The 20,018-nt window shown below is 39.3% G+C and overlaps 5 protein-coding genes across 18 annotated transcripts in view; 2 read left to right on the top strand and 3 right to left on the bottom strand.

Moving 5' to 3' along the window:
- Positions 1–785: 785 nt before the first annotated feature.
- Prps (phosphoribosyl pyrophosphate synthetase) lies at positions 786–14,465 on the top strand. 6 transcript variants are annotated; one of them, XM_089260537.1, is made up of 10 exons: positions 792–930; positions 986–1,022; positions 2,973–3,198; positions 7,746–7,929; positions 8,580–8,648; positions 11,598–11,696; positions 13,061–13,185; positions 13,255–13,453; positions 13,515–13,649; positions 13,729–14,465. In XM_089260537.1, exons 3-10 carry the CDS (start codon positions 2,981–2,983, stop codon positions 13,819–13,821), a joined length of 1,122 nt encoding a protein of 373 aa, XP_089116663.1. In that variant the 5' UTR covers positions 792–930; positions 986–1,022; positions 2,973–2,980; the 3' UTR covers positions 13,822–14,465. The 6 variants fall into 6 exon arrangements, with proteins under 6 accessions (XP_089116664.1, XP_089116663.1, XP_030242875.1 ...); XM_089260538.1 differs by lacking the exon at positions 986–1,022 and having other exon boundaries at positions 786–930; XM_030387015.2 differs by lacking the exons at positions 792–930; positions 986–1,022; positions 8,580–8,648 and adding exons at positions 1,790–2,064; positions 10,931–10,954.
- LOC149091415 (uncharacterized) lies at positions 11,731–13,003 on the bottom strand. The gene has a single exon (XM_089260540.1). It carries the CDS (start codon positions 12,770–12,772, stop codon positions 11,924–11,926), a length of 849 nt encoding a protein of 282 aa, XP_089116666.1. The 5' UTR covers positions 12,773–13,003; the 3' UTR covers positions 11,731–11,923.
- A 327-nt stretch (positions 14,466–14,792) lies between the features above and the next one.
- Positions 14,793–16,989, bottom strand: alphaTub67C (alpha-Tubulin at 67C). Its single transcript, XM_018099657.3, has 2 exons — positions 16,574–16,989; positions 14,793–16,502 (listed from the first exon to the last, which is right to left on the bottom strand). The coding sequence occupies exons 1-2, from the start codon at positions 16,574–16,576 to the stop codon at positions 15,120–15,122; spliced, it is 1,386 nt and encodes a 461-aa protein (XP_017955146.1). The 5' UTR covers positions 16,577–16,989; the 3' UTR covers positions 14,793–15,119.
- A 218-nt stretch (positions 16,990–17,207) lies between these two features.
- Positions 17,208–18,500, bottom strand: LOC108650502 (UPF0046 protein C25E10.12). The gene is made up of 2 exons (XM_018099671.3): positions 17,946–18,500; positions 17,208–17,885 (listed from the first exon to the last, which is right to left on the bottom strand). Exons 1-2 carry the CDS (start codon positions 18,323–18,325, stop codon positions 17,357–17,359), a joined length of 909 nt encoding a protein of 302 aa, XP_017955160.1. The 5' UTR covers positions 18,326–18,500; the 3' UTR covers positions 17,208–17,356.
- Positions 18,501–18,639: 139 nt separating this feature from the next.
- Positions 18,640–20,018, top strand: part of fry (microtubule binding protein furry) — a 49,985-nt gene continuing 48,606 nt past the window's right edge. For all 9 annotated transcript variants that reach the window (XM_018099620.3, XM_089260534.1, XM_018099619.3 and 6 more), the window contains exon 1: positions 18,640–19,076. In XM_018099620.3, coding sequence (XP_017955109.1) covers positions 19,013–19,076 — 64 coding nt within the window. In that variant the 5' untranslated portion in view covers positions 18,640–19,012. The remainder of the gene's footprint in view (positions 19,077–20,018) is intronic.

Below are 20,018 nucleotides of genomic sequence, written 5' to 3'. Positions count from 1 at the left end.
TCTATAACTTGGACTTCATCTACATATGTGTAAGTAATTTGTAGATACGTATCACATTGGTGACACAGTATAATTCCACAGCCATGTTCAAGGCCTTGCGTTGATCCCTCAAAATGAACTTGATTTGACCTCAGGTAGAGACTTCTATTACGCCTTGGCAACCGATACACTTTGATGGCAATTCAAAACTCGTTTTTGTCTCTCATAAATAAAAAATGCGCGTCTAGCGCACAATAGGGCTCTCGCCAGCTTAGCAACAGCAGCCAAAAAATATACAGCAATTATGCGACTCAACACTATTTATTTGTATTTTAATTGTTTTGTTTTTGTTTTTAAGTTTCCTTTCTTCAGGTTTCAAAAGCAGAACAAATGTGTGGGACGAGAAGCTGCTGAGCAAGTCGTATTTAGCAGTTAAAAATAGCTCAGCCAACATTTTTTTTAAGGCCATTCGATACGTCTAGAGTCTAGACTATGTCTGCTCTAATTTATTTGCATTTCTAACTAACTTTTTATCAATTGGTCAACGCGAACATTCTAGCTCGGCGACATCTGAGACCGTTTCTGTTTTAGTTTTGTGCTGCGCTTGCTTGCTGGGCACGTGTTTCGTTTGTTTTCTTTTGTACAGACGTTCGGCCCAAGCTCCATTTAAAAAATATAAAAAACGCAATTAAAAAAAAAAAAAACATAGCGAGTTGCCGGCGCACTTACTCTTTGGCTTCTTTGATTACTCTCTCATTCTCTCTATTTCGCTCTCCACGATACTGACTCTCCGTCTTTCATTCTCTGCTGGCTTCTTCACACTCTCTCTTTTGCTTGGCAGTCAAACTTCATGACTTCGCCGCCAATGAAATCATTCAGGTTTTGAATTTTCATTGAAGCGGCTGCATTCTTAAGTGCCAAACAAAAGAATAGACGCAGACTAAGTGAAACGTGAGTAAGAAACAAAAAACAACCGTTTCAACGCCTAATTTATTTGTGTACCTAGTTATTTACGAACCGATTTGTTTCTGCACATGTTTCATGTAAGTTGAATTCTATTGCCGAAACGTGTTTACGTATGTGTGTGTGTGTGTGTTGATGCGAGTGTATGTGTGTTTTCATTGTGCTTTATCTGTTTGTAATGGAAAGAAACGTGCGTTATCAACAGTTAAGAAGCTGACACGTGGTTGCTTACCCCTCAAACCCCTCTTTATTTTTTATATGAATGCAACGACGCCATTTGCATTTGCGTCATATATATATATGTATATACAGATACACACATACATGCTACAGACTACGTCAGTGCTTTCCTTTTGTAAAAACATTTTAGCCTGGCATTTTAGCATTGGCTTCAGTTCATTTAAATTTAGACACGAAAACAATTTGACAAATCTCTGCGTATTCCATTGTACTGCTCAAGTACAGTCGTACTATACAACAAACAGCAACGACGAGCCCCCAAAAATAAATAGCTTTAGTTGGGATCATTAGCTTCGGCCAGCTTAAATAAAAAGCAATACAAAATTTAAATGCATTTTTGTAGCCCTCGCAATTGCATCCAAACAGCTGTACAACAGAAAGAAGAGAGTTAAAGAGAAAGAGAGAGAGAGAGAGAGCGAAATAATAGTCAATGCTTCGGCGAAAGCTTCTGGCACTAGCATTGCTCTGCGTCTATTAACTTATATGAGTTTATGTGTGTGTACAGATGTATGCATGTGTTCTTATGTGAAAGTCTGTGTATGTGTGTGTGAAACGCATACGCCATGTACGCGCTCAGTAGTCCCAATTGCTTACTCGCTGCTGGCGGCGTTGCGCTTGATTCTGTTGTTCTCAACGCCTAATCTACTGTCATAGTTCTAATAAATATACTTATAAATCAAAAAAATATATTATTATACAAAGCTATTTTTTACGTGCGCGCTCTTTGCTTTATAAATTCGCCGTTCGTTTCTCAGTCGTGTATTACCGTTAGCACTTGACAAATAGCGGCAAATTGCGCGCGTTGTGTTGCACGTCACTGCAGAGTTTTCGAGCATTTTGTCATGATGCCAGACACAAAAAGTTTAAAATCTGAACAAAATGGTGCGTATTGCGTGCAAGGTTAAATGTATATTTCACGGCCATTGTCAAACGAAAACCCCCTAACCATCCATACAAACAGCTGTTCGGCTTGTGTCGTGATAAAAGCTTTTCGGCACGCGCCTGTTTGCATGCTAGACTATATTGTTTTCGCTGCATTCCCATAGATTCTCGCTCTTGAAAGAGAGCAGAGAACCTAGCGCAAGGCTTTATCAGGGTACGTGCGAGCTTTTGATTATTGTTTTGGGACTGTCTGACGCCAGGAGAACTAAGAATGTTGCCAGACTGTGTTTATTTACATTATTCGAGTAAAGTATTATAAATATTGTATAAATATGAGTTGATGTTTCTTGCTTTAGTTAGCAAGATAAATATTGTTTCCTTTCGAACCACTTTGATTACCAACCTAAGCAATATACTTTCGAATTCGCCGCGATCTGGCCACAACACAACATTCGCTCACTCACACAGGTTGCGACAGCAATATGTCAAAATAATCACATGGCCGATGCTTGGGGTGGCTCTGGTGAGACTCGTACTCTTTCACTCTCACTATCTCTCGCTCTCTCTCTTCCGCACACACACATGCCCATACTGTTGCATGAGATATGTATATATGTATACAGACAAGCTTTTCGCTGCTTACACCAGATGTATGAATGAATATTTGGCGCGTGAGTGTGAGAGAGCAGCAGCGCAGCAATGCTTTCTGCCGCTGCCATCGTCTGCTTACATTTATTCTCATTGCGCTCTATTACAAGCGTTCGCTCACTCTCAACGCTCTCGACGCTCAATTCCGCCATGTATACGCACACACATACACGGGTGACAGCAGAGGCAGAGCGAATACGGCGACGTCGCTGTCGCTGCTTGTGCAAAAAAATTTTTATAATAAAAACTTGTACTCGTAGATTGTGTGATGCCAGTACGTTCTGCTAATCCGATACGCGCTAGAAGTTTGATCCGAGACAATTTGGAGAAACAGGCTGGTTGTCTAAATCTAATACACTCCAGAATGCCAAACATTAAAGTGTTTTCGGGCACCTCGCATCCGGATTTGGCGCAGCGTATTGTCGATCGCCTTGGCATCGACCTGGGCAAAGTGGTTACCAAGAAGTTTAGCAATTTGGAAACATGGTAAGTACATACATACATGCACACTAACATACTTACACACACATATACAATAAAATCGAATCGCGTGCTCCAGCCGTTTACCAATTGAAACAACAGCAACAAAAACAATAGCAATAATAACAAATTATGTGAAATGTGACCCCGTTAAATGCGTGTGATAAGTGCCCGAAAGTAAATTGAAAAAAAAAAAAAACAAAAAAGAAAAATCTGTGTGTCCATGTGGACAGTTTCAGCTCCTTGACATTACCAAAGGTTGCCAAGCGCTTGGCCATGCGTTTTTCTTTGACTGGCAGCGGGACGACAGCAGGTGCCCTACGCCTGGCTGCAGTTCAGTAAATTATAGTATTTTATTTCGTATATTTCTTTTAATAGGTTTCTTAATACAGTTCGTTTTGCTTTTTTGTGGTTTTTATTTTTATTGATTTAACAAGTGGACTGTACACCGTAGTCATTGGTTGCTTGCCGTGTGCTTGCCTTTCTATATGCATGTGTGTGTGCGTGATTGTGTGTATGAGGCTCACGCATATACACACTTACACACATGTATACTTAAATACTCAGACAATCGCGCAAAACACCAAGAGGAACGCGCTCTGGCTACATCGAAGCCAATGTCGCGTGCAAATTGTTTGTCGCCCGTAAAATTTAAATAATATTAAAATATTGAATCTTCATAAATATACAAAATTATTACATTTATATTTAATTAGCACATGTGATTTTACTTTGGCACTGTTGTGACGCAGCTTCAGCCTCAACACACGCACACACGCACACTCACACACTCACAAGCGAACAAGTCAGCTGCTACTCCAACAACAACAACAAATAATAATAAAGTGTCTCTGGTGGCTGGCGCCTTATCAACACGCACACACTGAAACGCGACACATGCAAAGCGGCCTAAAAGAATTTTAATAGAATTAAATAAACGTCGAAAATTATACAAAGGAAATTAGCAAACAATTAGAGTGTAAGGGAAAAAAAATATCAAAAAGAGAAACAAGAAGGCAGGCAAAAGAAATAAATGAGTGAGAAAAGTAAGAAAAATTAGAGGTTATAATATAAATAATGCGCGCTAAGCTTTTTGACATGATACGCGCTAGCCAAATGAGCGTGAGTATTCCATACATTCAGATGTGTGAATATGTGTGAGTTTGATGTGTAAGTAGTATATGTATATGCAGACACACGTTTATGCATGTATTATGTTATGCTCTCGCATACAGACGCAATGGCACGCAACTCACACAAAGGTAAACTCCAAAACAGAAGCAACGGAAGACAAGCAGGCAGGCAAGTAGGCTGGCAGGGAGCAGACAGCGATAGCAAACCAAACCATAACACGACACTGTCACGTTTTTTCGCCGCCAACTGAGCGAACGTGAGAGCGCGCACAGAAGAGAGTCACTCATAAGTCAGCCGATGACGATGGCGCGGCGTCGACGGCGACGGCGACGTCAACGACGGGACGCCCCCACATGTTCATGCTGCTCTGCGCTCACGCGTCTGCTTTTGCACTCTCTCTCTTTGTCTGTCGCTCTCCCTCTCTCTCTGTCTCTCTCATTGATGAGATGGCCCCCACGTGTGTGCTGCAAGAGCAGACACAACAACACGGTGGTTGTGCTAATTTATATTGTTTTTGTTGTTGTTATTTGTGCTGCGCACTTGTCGGCTTGTAGCTCTTTCTGGTTTGTTCTCTCAGAGCACTGAGCGTTGCCAGCAACAGTGTAACGTAACTAATATGTTCACAGTTAGATTTCTCGCATTGCTCTTCTTCTTTATTGCTCGCTGTTGTTGTTGGTGTTTCTGCTGTTGCTACGTTATTATTGCTCTTGCACTACGACTTGATTGAAGCGTGTCTTCTGTGCTGATTGGCGCTAAAAATTTGTTATTGTTACCCCTATCAGATCTATATGTATGCATGTATGTCATAGACCTGGGTTACAATCAATGATAGCGTTTGTAGGGCGCTGCGATGACGTCATGGAAATTCATATTCTTGATAATTGTTGAAACACTTACGAAGTGTCCATTAATTTAATGGAAAATATTTAGAGCAATCATTTTATGTTAGTTTCGTGCGACTAAATATTATTATTATTCATACCTAATTTAAGGCTTAGCCACAAATGACCTTGCCAAAGGCAACCTAAAACCCGCCGCCAATGCAATTTTTCAATAGCGAACGTAAATGGCCATCACTTCTAAAGGTCAAAACACGCAACTAGACCAAGACTGAAACCAAAAACAATGTCGATTACAAGTACAAATTGGAAAGTTTGATCGATAAGAAATTTGCGTGTTGTTCGTAATGTGAGACGAATGGGAGCAAGGGCTACGACTGGCTAGCTGATAAGTGCCAAGATATGGGTTTAAAGCGAGCATCTACATACATATTTATAAGCCAACAGGAATTAGTTGAGCCTAGTCGAGCGACGATACTTGTAGATTATACTATCACTATCACAAACATACACACACACTTACTCACACACACATGCAGAGGCTTGTCAGTTGTCGGACAAAAATAAAAGTCAAACAGCTAGTTAAAAATATACATGCATAAAAAAAGCAAAACAAAGGAAACAGCTGCTGCTGCTGGTGCTGGTGCCGGTGCTGGTGCTAGACAGCGGTCTACCCTCTGACAGCTGCAGAGCAAGACGGTTAATACTTGGCCCACTGCCAGCACTGCCAGATCCCAAGAGTTGGCCGCAAGAACCAAAGCCAAAGCAGCAGCAGCAGCAGCAGCGGCAGCGTTTGGCATTCGAGCAATGCCAGAGGCGAAAGTGTTTTTCTTCTGAGAAGAAAACAAAAACCAAAATGCCAAAAAAAATGCATTCATTTCATGCAACGTCAACTGAAACTGCCACAGCATTAGCATTAGCATTGGCTGCTAATAAAATGCATTTTGGCAAAACCTAAGCGAGCAATGCGGCGTATGCGTAATATGCCGTAAAACGCAGCCACAACAAAAGACAGCTGAGAGCGTGCGACTGTAGTCATAATTCCCGATTGGGTCGCACACTGGCGCTAATATTCAATGAACACATACCCACACACATTATGTCATTATGTATGTATGTATTTGTGTATACGAATTGGCAGGGCTTAGCAAAGGCAACAAGAAATATGTCCGAAAATTTTGTCAATCGATGGACTGGCCGAAGGCGTTCGATATTCTGGGCGCAGTTCCACACGTAATTCAATTAACCTTCAATGCAAATAACAATGGCAATGACCAAACTGTGTGTGTGTGTGTGGGAGTAGAGAGCAGAAGGAGAAAGAGAAAATCAAAACGTAAAAAACACAATAAACGAAAAAGGGAGAGGAAAGTAAGGGAAAGCTGTAAAAAGTGAGCTATGAGTTAATCAAGGAAATGGTCTCATATGAAAGAATACGAATTTATGGTAAATGGATATTTTATACATATATGTAAATATCTGTATCAATAATATAAATAAAGAAATCTTAGCTACTATTAAGTATAGCTTATATCTGCAATTAAACCATTTGATTTATTATGTTTATTTATATATGATTTACACTTCTCCTTCCTTATGCCTTGCTTATAATAGATTGGTCTTTGTTTAGGATTAACAAGAACTTAGAAACTCCATCAGACTTTAAACAGACCAAACCATTCTACCCTAAGCAATCATTTTCAGTGGGCCTAGGGTATACAAATTACCTAGAAATCAATATTTTTTCAATTTATCAAGAGTGAATCGAGCTGTCGATAAGGTCAACATTGTAGCAACAGAAACCCTCTGGGAATGTGGCTTTAAAAATGTGCAAGAAATATTTTTTTCCCTATATTCCACGTCAACATGATGTGTATATCGAAAGCTAATATCATTTGTCATAGTAGGACAATAGCAATTAACTTGTCAATAATAGCTCAAATGTAATTAAAATGTAGAAAATATAATTCTTTACTAAGTAAAAACAGTCTATTGGACTTGAGCAAGGTTTGTCTTGCTGCTCGTTCCTCTTTCTGTTTGCCTGTTTATGAATGTGAATAGTAAATTGTATTGCAGCTAGAGATTATTAAGGCTCTCTAATGATTTACCAAAAAAAAAAAATAATAATAATAATAATTAATTTAGATATGGTCAGTAAAGCTAAAGTTTTAGATCACCGGAAAAAGACTTGAATTCCCACGAATCAATGTTAAATTTTGATATTATCAAAGCTGAAAAACTAATTTGTTTACTCAGGCAAAACAAGCGGAAAGAGTATACAAAGTTATTCGTGAGAGCTGAGGGAATGTTTATATGTGTAGATGAATACCTATGTATATATATAGTCGATTCGCAGGTCAATTTGCAGACAAGAGTCAGCAAATTCTGTTACTGAGAAATTGTTGCGGTCGTAAGGCACGAGAGTTGTATGTGTTTACGTTAGCCAACTCAAGTGCGTCGGAAAGTAAACAAGAATATTGTCGCCCAGCAAGATGACGGCACTTCATATACTCTGTATAAATATGATATTCGATTCAACATATAAACTTTTCTAATTGAATATTTATTTTGATCGAATTTCAGTGTGGAAATCGGCGAATCGGTGCGTGGCGAAGATGTTTACATTGTGCAGTCCGGTTCCGGGGAGATCAATGATAATTTAATGGAGCTGCTGATCATGATCAATGCTTGCAAAATCGCATCAGCATCTCGTGTTACAGCTGTGATTCCTTGCTTTCCATATGCCCGCCAAGACAAAAAAGATAAGGTAGGTTTGCCCACTAGGGATAGTAGATAGCTCTCGCTCAATAAATACTCAATTAACTTTCCTTAATTATTAAATTTAAACACAACCACACCATATATAAGATAAATAAAATGCAAAACTAGTTCGGATTTTTATAGCAACAATAAATACTGTAAAGGCAGTAAAGCATTAAACTGCCCAATATAAATAACCCAAACTATATTTATATATGTATAGATGTATGTGTATTATACTATATACATATACATATATATAATGTTAATCTCTGTGTGTATTTCTTTCCTTATTTTGCATTTTGTAATTAAAGTTTGAGTTTTTATTTTATTTTTCCTCCCTAAAAACAACAACAACAAAATCGTTGCAAGGAAGCGAAGCTGTTAAAATGTGGAAACTTTCCCCTTTTGTTATTATAGATCTATCCAAATAGTTTAATCTATAAATATTGTACAATTTTACTTACATATATATATATAAATATTTGATTTTTTTTCTTCTTCAATTAATTATGTTAATGCCGCTGTTTACAACAACTTTTGGTGTCTACTTCGCGCTCTCCCTCTATCCCTCTATCCCTCTCTCTCTTACTCTCTCTACATATGTGTCTTACTCGTGTTTGATCTCGCGGTATATTGAAACTATATCTACACTAGTTGCCGGGCGGTGAGGAGAAAGATGAAAAAGCTAAGCTTGCCAAGAAAAACTACGATTGGAAATTTAGGGTATTTAAAACTTTCAACAACAACAACTCCAACTCACCTTTTTCATTTCAAATAGATACCAACAAAAGATATCTTATTTACAATTTGTTTTGTTTTACGTCGGGCAAATACAACTAAAAAAATTTTCTCATCCTCAACTCATTGAAGAAAACTTGCAAGAACAATCTCTCACCTCGCTGGGCTGTGGGCATATTGCAAAATCAAAATCAAAATCAAAACTTTTAATAATCTGTTGGTAAAAGTTCAATTCGATAATGCTTTAAAAACTAGAAATATTTATATATATTCAACAACAAAATTCTACAAAAAGGTTTTACAATATTTTAGCTTTTGTCTTTTATGTTTAATACACGTGCTGCATGAACTAACAAAAATAAAAAAGAAGAAAGATTAAAAAACATCGAGAAAAACTGCAATGAAATGCGCTTTTTAAATTAAATTGTTGGCAAATTGTTATATATATATTTATATTACTTTTTTTTTTTCAATTGGTAAAATCAAGAAAATTTCCACATTTTTCTGCTCAAAATTCTATTTGTACAAATTGAAAATTTTGTAAAATTTTTCTGTTTGTTTCCTTTTTGAGCGGCGCCGCTTCATTGCAACAAAAATATATGATTTAATACTTATATTAACACAATATTTATATTATTTTTACTTATACTATAAGTCCTCGTTTTGCTGTCTGCTCGTTAATTTGTCATTTTGTGCTGTTTATAGTATAATAATATATCATACAATATTTACCTTATATCTATATATATATTTATATATATATATATTTATTTGTTATTGCACTTCTTAGCACCTTGCATTTGTGTACGTTCCCAATATATCTTTTTCCGCTCAAATATAATATTTGATTTTAACAACCGGGTTCAATACAATCCCAAAGAACTGATAAGACATCCGTCTGCCTAGCAACCAGCTAGACCCTGCCCTCAATCCATTGAAAATTAATATATAGGGTATGTTAATAATATTTTTAGACTGTCGCATGTAAAACAGACAGACAGCAGATGGCATGGCTGACCCCAAAAAGTATATATAATACTTATATATATATATTTTATTCGTGTTCAACTTCAATATATCTCTTATCTATTTAATGTTGATTCTGATTGAAATGTTTTTCCCTCATTTGTTTACGAAAATAGTTTAAAATTAGTGATTGATAACCCATTAGCAACGTCATGTATTTAATTTGACGTCAACTAGATTGGGGGTCCTTCGTAGTGCAGCGCTCTATCTCTCTATGTGTATCTGTTTGTTGTACACTTGAACCCGGTCAGATTAACAACACTTGTGCATTTAAATATACAATATATTTTTCCGTAATTTTTCCACTTATTTTCGTCAGCAAGACGAGATGTTTAATCTATAGGAAAAGTGCATTGATGTGAACTCAAAATGCGTTTCTTGACATCGAACGATAGTCTGAGTGTTGTCATGTGACATATACATATTGTAATACACACATACATATATTATAATGATAGCTGGGACCTATAGAGCATTTCTAGCTATATGCAGATTAAATTCACTCTCTTTTATCTATTTAGCTGAGCCAAATTGAATATACTTGACTTTAATTTCAATTAAACTCTATAAATTCTATTTCTCTTATCTATCTAGATGAAATTTATATGGTAATACTTGACTTTAATTTCGATTAAACTCTATAAATTTAGTCTGTCTTATCTTTATACATGACATTTCAAGAGTATACTTGACTTTGGGTTCAATTAGTGCCCAAGCAATATATGTATACACTTATCTATCTATGGACGATTTAGACTCTATTAATATCTAAAGATATATTATTTCTGCAGTTATATAGTTCTGATTAGCTTTCTCCCGAATCTCAGCAATTTAACTATCCATTTATTATTATTATTTATAACTTTAGGTTTATTTGTTTCACCTACCCTCTTCCATATCTTTTAAAATCATAAAATTGAGATGTTTTTGATAGTTAACCAGTTTTTGCACAATCCCAAACAACACAATGTATAAATATACCTTTCCCAGCATTTTGTTTTGTTTCCAGTTATTTCTTTTTTAGTTTCTTATATTTTTTCTTTCTTTAAATTTGTATAAAAAAAAAAAACAAAACTTTGACTAGAATATTTCACTCAAACAACTTTTCGTTTCTTCTTTTTCTTTTTTCTCTACTTTCATTTGTTTTTTTCTTTTATCAAACAACTTTTATGAGCCAAAAACAAACCAATAAACAAATTACCAAATACAAAAACAAATATCTGTTAAATAAATGTGCTTAGGAGTTTTCACCCAGACAATATACTGTGAGTAGTTCTGCTAGCGGGTCTAAGCTTTACATTTTACTTTTAACTAGCTACCAGCGACAAATATATCTTTAATATTTAATCTATAAACACAAAAACAGAGCTTCTACAAATTTTTATATATTTTTTAAAGCAGTTTTTTTTTATAATTTCTATTTTTTCCAGTGTTTGCATTGAGCAAGTTTGACTAATATTAGCATATATATTATATAGAGTTTTGCATGTTAGTTTTTTTCTTTTTCTCGGAAATTTCTTAGTATACATACTAAATTTGTTGCACAATTTATTGTCCCTGGTGCGCACTGTCATTGATGATCTGCACCCACACACACCTCTCTCTCTCTGTCTGCCTCTCTGTCTCTCTCTCTCTCTCTCGCTCATTGTTGTCCTTTGTGTTTGTCGAAAGTCTTCGTTTCAGTTATTGTTTCTGTACCCATTGGATCGTTGTTACACTTCTTTTTGTGTGTATATATATTTGACTATCTGAACTCTATATTTATGTATATGTTTTTTGTACACATGGTTAACTCTCATAATAAGCTATATATATGAATAAACTTAATATACTTTTAAGCGCTTTTACTATCTACGCTAATGATATACCTGATTCTCTTCTATATTTTCTACGCTGGCCCATGCTCAGAGCCGTGCGCCCATCTCGGCGAAGCTGGTCGCTAATATGCTATCAGTGGCCGGTGCGGATCACATCATAACCATGGATCTACACGCCTCACAGATTCAGGTGAGTCTCTCAAATCCAATTAAATCAAAGTCGGTTAAGGGGGTTCAAAATACAACAATTTCGTTTTATTTTTGTGGCTCTCTTGCCACTGGAAAAGCCAAAAAGCCAAAATTAATTTACATATATAAAAAAACACGTCTAAAACTTGGAAAAATAAAATAGTCCTTATATATAAATACATGCACACAGACTGTGTGTGTTTCTAAAGATTGTTTCTCAATTGCTGGCTAAATATTTGATTTGTCTGGAGGCGGCTCATCGACGATCGATGTTTGCATGGAGATAATGCGCACCGAGAGTTTGGACAGCTGATCGAGAAGCTGATTGATGCGCTTCTCCTTTTCGATTATGGTCCTCTCGAGATATTGTATCTTCTGTGACAGCGACACTATGTACATTTCCTTCTTCTCGTTGATGCGCAGCTGCTCCTCGTATTTTTCAGTGGTCACTCTCAATTGGTGCGCCAATTGCGCATGGTCAGACTCCGCCTGCAGATCCATCTTCGATTGTGTGGGAGTCTGTAACATATCATTCAGATTCTCATCGGGTGCCGGCAACGGCAACGGCAACGGCAACGGAGCATCGTTCATCGTTTGGGTGGAGTTCTGGGCGTGTGTTTTCACGTGTTTCGAATGTACAGGAGTCTCCTGAGATTGTGTTGAAGCATCGCTCGATGGCTCTGGCTGACTTTTGGCCCTTGATGGAGATGCTCGACGTGAGCCGAGCTGTATTCCATTACGCTCGATGCGCATCAGATGAAAGAGCAATGAGCATATGGCATTCATGTTGCCCGAGGCGAGCAGCTCCAGTGCGGGCCGCATCAGGATCAGATTCGTTTTGCGTAACACATTCAGACTGAATGTCTCCCAGTTGAGTACCTTCTTTGCCAATTGGCCGTGAGAGGTGTAGTGCTTCATGTTGACCATCTTGCCAACGACACTCTTAAAGAGGAGCGCCATATTGACCACATCGGATAGATCGCGTCTGGTGCGATGATTCAAGACGATCTTCTTGCCGACCAGCCATTCGCTCAGCTCCTTATGCTCCTCGGGCGTCAAAGTGTGCAAATTCGACATACTTTCCGTTCCGTTCCGTTTCGCTTATGGCATGCGCATTGATATTAGCATATATACCTATTTGTGTATATATATATATGTTGTTGGTTATCGAAAATAAAAGAGAAACGTTCAATTTGTTTTTGCTCCTGTTTGTTTAGAAGTTTATAGCCAGATAATGCAAATAAAAGTTTTTTTTTTTGGAAATACAAATTAGCTGAGAGTAGAAAAACTAATGTTGTGGAGCAAATGCGTTGACATAATTATGCCCTGTTGCTATATGAATACTTGTTTGTTTTTTTTGTATAGGGTTTCTTCGATATACCAGTTGATAATCTCTATGCCGAGCCGGCGGTACTCAAATGGATCAAAGAGAACATTCCCGAATGGAAAAATTCGATCATTGTATCGCCCGATGCCGGCGGCGCTAAGCGGTAAGAATTACTCTCGCTCTCATTCTCATTCTTTATATGTATATATTCATGTGTATATACCATTTACAGTGTTACCTCGATAGCGGATCGCTTGAATGTGGAATTCGCGTTGATACACAAGGAGCGCAAGAAGGCCAATGAGGTCGCCTCGATGGTGCTTGTGGGTGATGTTAAGGATAAGATTGCCATATTGGTGGACGATATGGCCGATACATGCGGCACCATAGTCCATGCGGCCGATCGTCTGGTGGAGGCGGGTGCCACTAAGGTAGGTTAACGGTGCTTTTGCTAGTGCTTTTTGTTTATTAATAATTGCTCCATTTGGCCAGGTCTATGCCATATTGACGCATGGCATATTTTCGGGTCCGGCGATTTCGCGCATTAACAATGCCTGCTTTGAGGCGGTTGTGGTGACCAATACTATACCACAGGATGGGCATATGCGTGATTGCCCCAAAATACAGGTGAGTTGGTATAAGTTTCCATCTCTTACTTTTACTACAACTCTCTCCTTCTCTCTCTCTCGCTCTCTCTCTTTTGCAGTGCATTGATGTGTCTATGATGTTCGCCGAGGCTGTTAGACGAACACACAATGGCGAGAGTGTCTCGTATCTCTTCTCAAATGTTCCATATTAAATGTTAAATACCACAGCAACAACAACAACTTCAACAATTACAATCATAACAAGAAGAAGAACAGCAACAACAACAACAACCACAAGAAAACCAATTGCAAATAATCAATAGAAATTTATTTGAAAGCATCTCTTTGCCATTCATTCATCGTTATAAATATTATATTTTTATTAACTATTAACTATGATATAAACAGCAACAAGAAAGCATCATTATGTAATTATATAAAGTAGCATAAAGTATATTACAACAATTGCACACTTAATTGCCTTCAAATCAAACAAACATTTTTCTATTTGTTAAACAATTTTGTTTTTCTTTTTAAACAATTCGCATTTTGTAAAAGATTATCAGCTCTTAGAGAGAAAATTAGTTGTATAGATTATATAGTTAAAAAAAAACACACACACATACACTTACATACACATTCACACACACACAAATTGTAATTTTACACTGTGCAACAAGAAAATTTTTGATGTTTCCTTAAAATAAGTTTTGATGAGAAAAAATGCTTTGCAAGTTCAAAACGAAAAGAAAAATTAAAACAAACTAAAAATTTTTAGTAAATTTAAGTAAATAAGTAAAAATACAATTGAAAAGAAAATTTAGCAACTAGACGTTTAAAACAAACAAAAGAAAAAGCAACAAAAATTACAACAAAAAATAAAAAAAAAAATTTAAAAGAAACTGAAAAGAGTATGTTTATTGATTTTATAATCTTTTGATATAACATTAGCCTGAGAGTAAGAGGAAAGGAGAGATAGAGGAACAGGCTGTAAATCAGTATCATACTATTGCCTCTATTTATATTACTGACTATAAAAGATTTAGAAAAATGTTTTTGTTGTTTATGGAGGCAACGATTGGCCTTTTCAAATATTATCATTGTGTGATAAGAGCTTTTGCTCTTTATTATTTCAGTTACTCAACATAATTTTTTGGATTCCAACAATTTATTTTTTAGTTGCTTCATTTGGTAGAGTTCCTTTATTGATCCATAGATCTACATGGAATATATAGTATAGTATATACATTTAAGACTTACGTATATGGAAATATATAAATACAACACTCGAATTTTGGGTAGCGCTGATTAGAAATTGTCGGGAACGGCAAAGCCCGAGAAACCAGCTCAAGATAATATACTATATAACAATACTTATCTAGGTTTTATTTTTTTACAATTTAAAACGGAATCTTTATGGATATATTGTTATGGAACTCATAAATAGATCTATTGTGACAGCTGAGATTAGGTTTAGTTGGAATTGATATTACTGATAAAGAAAGGATGCTTAGAACTCGGCGTACTCTTCGTCGTCCTCCTCATCGTTGTTCAGACCCACTTCGTTGAAGTCCCGTTCGAGCACCGCTATATCCTCCCGAGCCTCGTTGAATTCGCCCTCCTCCATGCCCTCGCCCACATACCAATGGACAAAGGCGCGCTTCTTGAACATCAGATCGTACTTGTAGGCCAGATTGGAAAAGGCCACGCTAATGGCCGTCGTGTTGGAGAGCATGCAGCAGGCGCGAGAGGTGGGAGCCAGATCGCCATCCTGGACAAAGGCCGGCTTCTCGTAGTTGATGCCGATCTTGAAGCCCGTGGGACACCAGTCAACGAATTGGATATGCCGCTTCGATTTGATTGCCGAGATCGCAGCGTTCACATCCTTGGGCACCACGTCGCCGCGGAAGAGCATGCAGCAGGCCATGAACTTGCCAGCTCGAGGATCACACTTGACCATCATGTTGGAGGACTCGAAGCAGGCATTCGTTAGCGTGGTGATCGCATGCTGCTCGTGGGCAGCCCGATCTGCGGACATGAGCGGTGCATAGGCGACCAGCGGGAAGTGTATGCGAGGAAAGGGCACGAGATTCGTTTGGAACTCATTGAGATCCACATTCATGGAGCCACTGAAACGCAGCGAGGCAGTCGTCGAGCTAACTATTTGGGCAATCAGGCGATTCAGATTGTTGTACGCCGGCCTGTCCACGCCCAGTTTGCTTTTACAGATGTCATAGATGGCCTCGTTGTCCACCATAAAGACGCAGTCCGCATGCTCCATGGTCGAGTGGGTCGTTAGCAGCGCATTGTACGGCTCCACCACTGCTGTGGACACCTTCGGCGAGGGATAGACTCCAAAGTTTAGTTTGCACTTCTTGCTGAAATCATTTGACAGAGACTCCATGAGCAAGGAGGTAAATCCGGAACCAGTGCCGCCGCCCATCGAGTTGAAGATGAGGAAGCCTTGAAGACCATCGCATTGCTCCACAATCTTCTGCAGTCGCGTTGTCACCCGATCGAGTACATCCTTGCCGATCGAATAGCGTCCACGGGCAAAGTTATTGGCTGCATCCTCCTTGCCGGAGATTAGCTGTTCCGGGTGATACAGATACCGGGTGGCGCCCGTGCGTACGCTATCGATTACCGATGGCTCCAGGTCCACAAAGATACAACGCGGCACCTGCTTGCCATTGCCCGCTTCCATGAAGAAGGTGTGTGCATCATTGTCGGAGGTGCCTTGGCCCACGCTCGATCCACGGCCACTCTCCACCTGCTGCGCATCCGTTTTGCGACTACCATCCAGATTGATGCCATGCTCCAGCAAATAGAGCTCCCAGCAGGAGTTGCCGATCTGCGTGCCGCATTGCCCAATTTGTATGGAAATTACTTCGCGCTTTAACAGAATTTTCAAATCAATTTGTGTTCTGGGTGTGGAAGGACCAATCATTTATTTAGCTCGCTCACCATAGTTTCGTATGCCAAGTTACAGCTAATTAATATAAGCAAAAATACAATTTAAAAGCAAAACTTTCGTGAACAGCTCGCAAGAAATTCAAATAGAATTTCTTTCGATGGTCACGTTGCAGAACAAAATGGCGGCAGCGATGGCGCTGGATGGATGCCGTTAGAACGAATGGCGCAAAAGCGAACTCTCAAAGAATGCTGAAGGGTTGCATTCGCGATCGCACTGGAATGGTTCAAAATTGCACTAGGTCAGAGTTGCAATATGCAGGACCTTTAATTGATTCAGGGATGGAGCGCTTAGAACTTATAAAAAAGCTCACAATTCCCTGCAGATTTGCAATCGAAATCAACAATTGGTTTGAAACTTGACTAAGTCAATTTGCAATGTACAGGACATTGAAGAGTTGCATTCTCGATCAGCAATTGGTATGAAACTCGACTAAGGCAGTGCTGCCAGATGCAGGACATTTAAAGGCTTCGCTAGCCTAGTCAAGTTTCGAACCAACGGCTGATCAGGAATGAAAGAAATGCCAAATTTATTGGTACCTTAAATTTGGCATTTCTTTCATTCCTGATCAGCCGTTGGTTCGAAACTTGACTAGGCTAGCTTAGCAACGAGGTAATTCAATGAACATTATTTGAGGGGTGTTGTGGTTCTGTTATTTGTCAAACTAAAAATAATTTGCGGTGCAGTGTAAAATAAATTCCTTGTTCCGTTGAAATAACAACTTAAGCGTAAATTGAATAAATAGAAATCGTTCGGGGGCTTGCTGCAACTGCAGCCTAATCCTTGCGCACACCGGGTGGCAGCGTCACATCAAACACAATGGGCGCATTGTTGGGCAAATAGTTGATGTCGCACGTGGAGGCATTCACATAGATGATCCTGCCATCGCTCGTTATGCCATATCCTTCGTGCACATGGCCAAATACATGGTATTTAGGCTTCACCCGCTGCTGCACTGTGGTCAGCAGTTCCACACAGCCTGCTCGCACGCCGGAACAACAGAGATCACCATGGCCTACAGGCGGCGTGTGAGTGACTAGAATATCAACCCCAGCGGGTATTTGATTCCACTTCTCCAGACAGGCAGCGCCTCGCGGCACATTGAAAGCCCAACGACAAAACTCTGGCTGCCAGGGCGAGCCATAAATGCGGACGCCCCAGAGCTCAAGTAGCTCATCTTCCAGATAGATGCAGTTGGTTAAGGCCTCTCGTATATTCGGCGTCTTTACGGCGCTCTCCATGCTCTGTTTATCATTGCCCAACGTGGGCAAATCATCTAAAATACTCATGCCTGTATGCTTGGAGCTGAAAAGGGAAGAAATTATATTAGAAAATAATTTTATATCTTGGCAGGCTCATTCGTACCGGTCTGCATGCGCCTTGTTCTGGAGGGGATGCGTAAAGGTGCGGTCGAAGCTGAGCTCATGATTGCCCGCAATCACGATTTTGTGTCTGTGCGGCAACGCTCCGATCCAATTGTTGAACTCCACAACCTCTTGCAGTTGTCCACACTTGGTGAAGTCGCCGGCATGTATGAATATATCACCATCGGGTATATCGAATTTAATGTAAGGCGTCAGTGAATGGGTATCCGACATGCAGACTACGCGCGCTTTGTTGGGAGCCACCGTTGTGGTCGGTGGCTTCATAACAACCTTGATGACCCGCTGACTTTTGCTGATCTCATTCCAGGCGGCGGTTGGGTCGCTGGTTAGCGGATGTACGGCAACAGGCAACGCAGCCATTGTTGGTGCAGCGCTGACGGCTATTAATACAACATTGATAGTCAATAATGCTGATAAGTACACGGGATTTTGTGGTTTTCAAATTAAATAAACACCGATTCGCCGATAAATATAGATAACGCAGCGAAGCGTGCAAAACAAAAAGTGAGAATCAGCTGTTTGACAGGGCTGCCAGGGCATCCAAGCACAATAAAATTAAGACGAATTTCCTGCAGCACTAGTGGTAGCCGAAAAAGTTATTTGAAAAATGAAATAAATATTAATCACACTATATTTGCAAATGTTACTCACAGAAAATACAATCAACATATAGTTTATTTACACTAGCCACACGTTGTGACGTCATTGCAAATTTGAAGCGCCGTTGTCGTTCGCGTCGTTAGGTGGCAACGCTGCATGCTAAACAAAAAACAGCTGTGCATGCTGTCTACTGTATCTGCTTCTTCTTCTTACCACTCACGTCGTGTACATTTTTCGTTTAGACAAATTCTCGAAATTTATTTGCAATACGCCAATAATTGCAATTAACTGTGTTTTATTTACTGCCCAGTTTTGGTGCCGTTGCCCGCCGCCGTCGCCGCGTTACGGACGTGGCAGAACTGTATGCACTCCGGGAAAACAAAGATGGCAGCCACTTAGTGTATTAAAAATTGTGTACGCAAGTGTTTTGTGGTCTGAAAAGCAGGCATGGAGCAATTGACGGAGCTGGATGCATTTCTGGATGGCGTCAGCTCTCGTCCAATCTTTGCAGGTGAGTTCTATTTTGGTGCGACTCAATTAGCTCTGCCTGGGTGCAGCCCCCTTTTATTGTTTCTCTTACACTCGTTTTTTAATTGCCACTGACGTCGCTGCTAATTGTTTACGCCCACATATCAAGTGTGCATTTTTATCTGTTCTGGTGCATGTGTGTGCGTTAATGCGAGTATGTGTGTAAGTGTCTTACCACCTGGTACCACTTGCACCTTGTTTAGTACTCTGCGTCGGCGCTTTTGCCCCTGTCTGTTAATTTCCTCATTCGCTTACCGATGATTCACTTTAATTGTGCCTGCTCTGTTCTCTATATACAAAAATTGCCTATGTCCGAACAGCCAATCCATTTACATATGCCTCTTCCAGTGTGTATTTGTGTGGTCATTGTTCTTTGGCTCTGCCATCATTTATGGCTCTGCTCTTTATTGAGCTTTGACATCGGGGGCTGTTATTTACCGTTGTCACTTACAGTTGGATATGAGCGTATGTTTTCCTCTCCTTCGTGCACACACACACATAGGCGACTGTTGAGAGCAGGAGGAGAGTAAATTTGCAATGCATTCAATATTGAGAGATCATCACTAATACACGCGTATTTGGACATTGCATTGACCTAGACCTAGTAGTAAATTTACTATGAGTGTATGCGTGCGTGTGTGTATGCGTGCCTGCTCGCTCTCCTCTCAGTTCGCTGTGATGGCATTTCATTCACAAACAGACAATGGACGCCGAAAACATAAACCTTGATAATGACATTCACAATAAGCAAGAACGTCAGTCAGTTTGGTCACAACCTCTGGCACTTATCCAACGGATGTTCTCAGCTGCTAGTGGTGCAAAATTAAAAGAAGAAGAAAACAAAAAATAGTAAAGGCAGAATTTTCGCCGCTGCTCGCCAAAAGTCAAATGTCGAGTGAGCTCTGAGTGCGGCACCTGTGCCAAT

Source organism: Drosophila navojoa, chromosome 4, assembly GCF_054131105.1.
Source record: "Drosophila navojoa isolate 15081-1374.11 chromosome 4, UAZ_NAV_1.0, whole genome shotgun sequence".
NCBI classification, from domain to species: Eukaryota; Metazoa; Arthropoda; class Insecta; order Diptera; family Drosophilidae; genus Drosophila; species Drosophila navojoa.
Note: the sequence above shows the minus strand (reverse complement) of the source record. Positions and strands in the feature narration are given on the sequence as shown.

Excerpts from the sequence above, each read along its gene's own strand:
- LOC108650502 (XM_018099671.3), bottom strand. The coding sequence starts at position 18,325 with ATGGCTGCGTTGCCTGTTGCCGTACATCCGCTAACCAGCGACCCAACC. Across the intron at positions 17,886-17,945 it reads AACAAGGCGCATGCAGACCG|CTCCAAGCATACAGGCATGA; the intron begins GTACGAATGAGC and ends TTCCCTTTTCAG.
- Prps (XM_018099660.3), top strand. The coding sequence starts at position 2,025 with ATGATGCCAGACACAAAAAGTTTAAAATCTGAACAAAATG. Across the intron at positions 7,930-8,579 it reads GCCAAGACAAAAAAGATAAG|TTGCCGGGCGGTGAGGAGAA; the intron begins GTAGGTTTGCCC and ends TATCTACACTAG. Across the intron at positions 11,697-13,060 it reads TACACGCCTCACAGATTCAG|GGTTTCTTCGATATACCAGT; the intron begins GTGAGTCTCTCA and ends TTTTTTGTATAG.
- LOC149091415 (XM_089260540.1), bottom strand. The coding sequence starts at position 12,772 with ATGTCGAATTTGCACACTTTGACGCCCGAGGAGCATAAGGAGCTGAGC.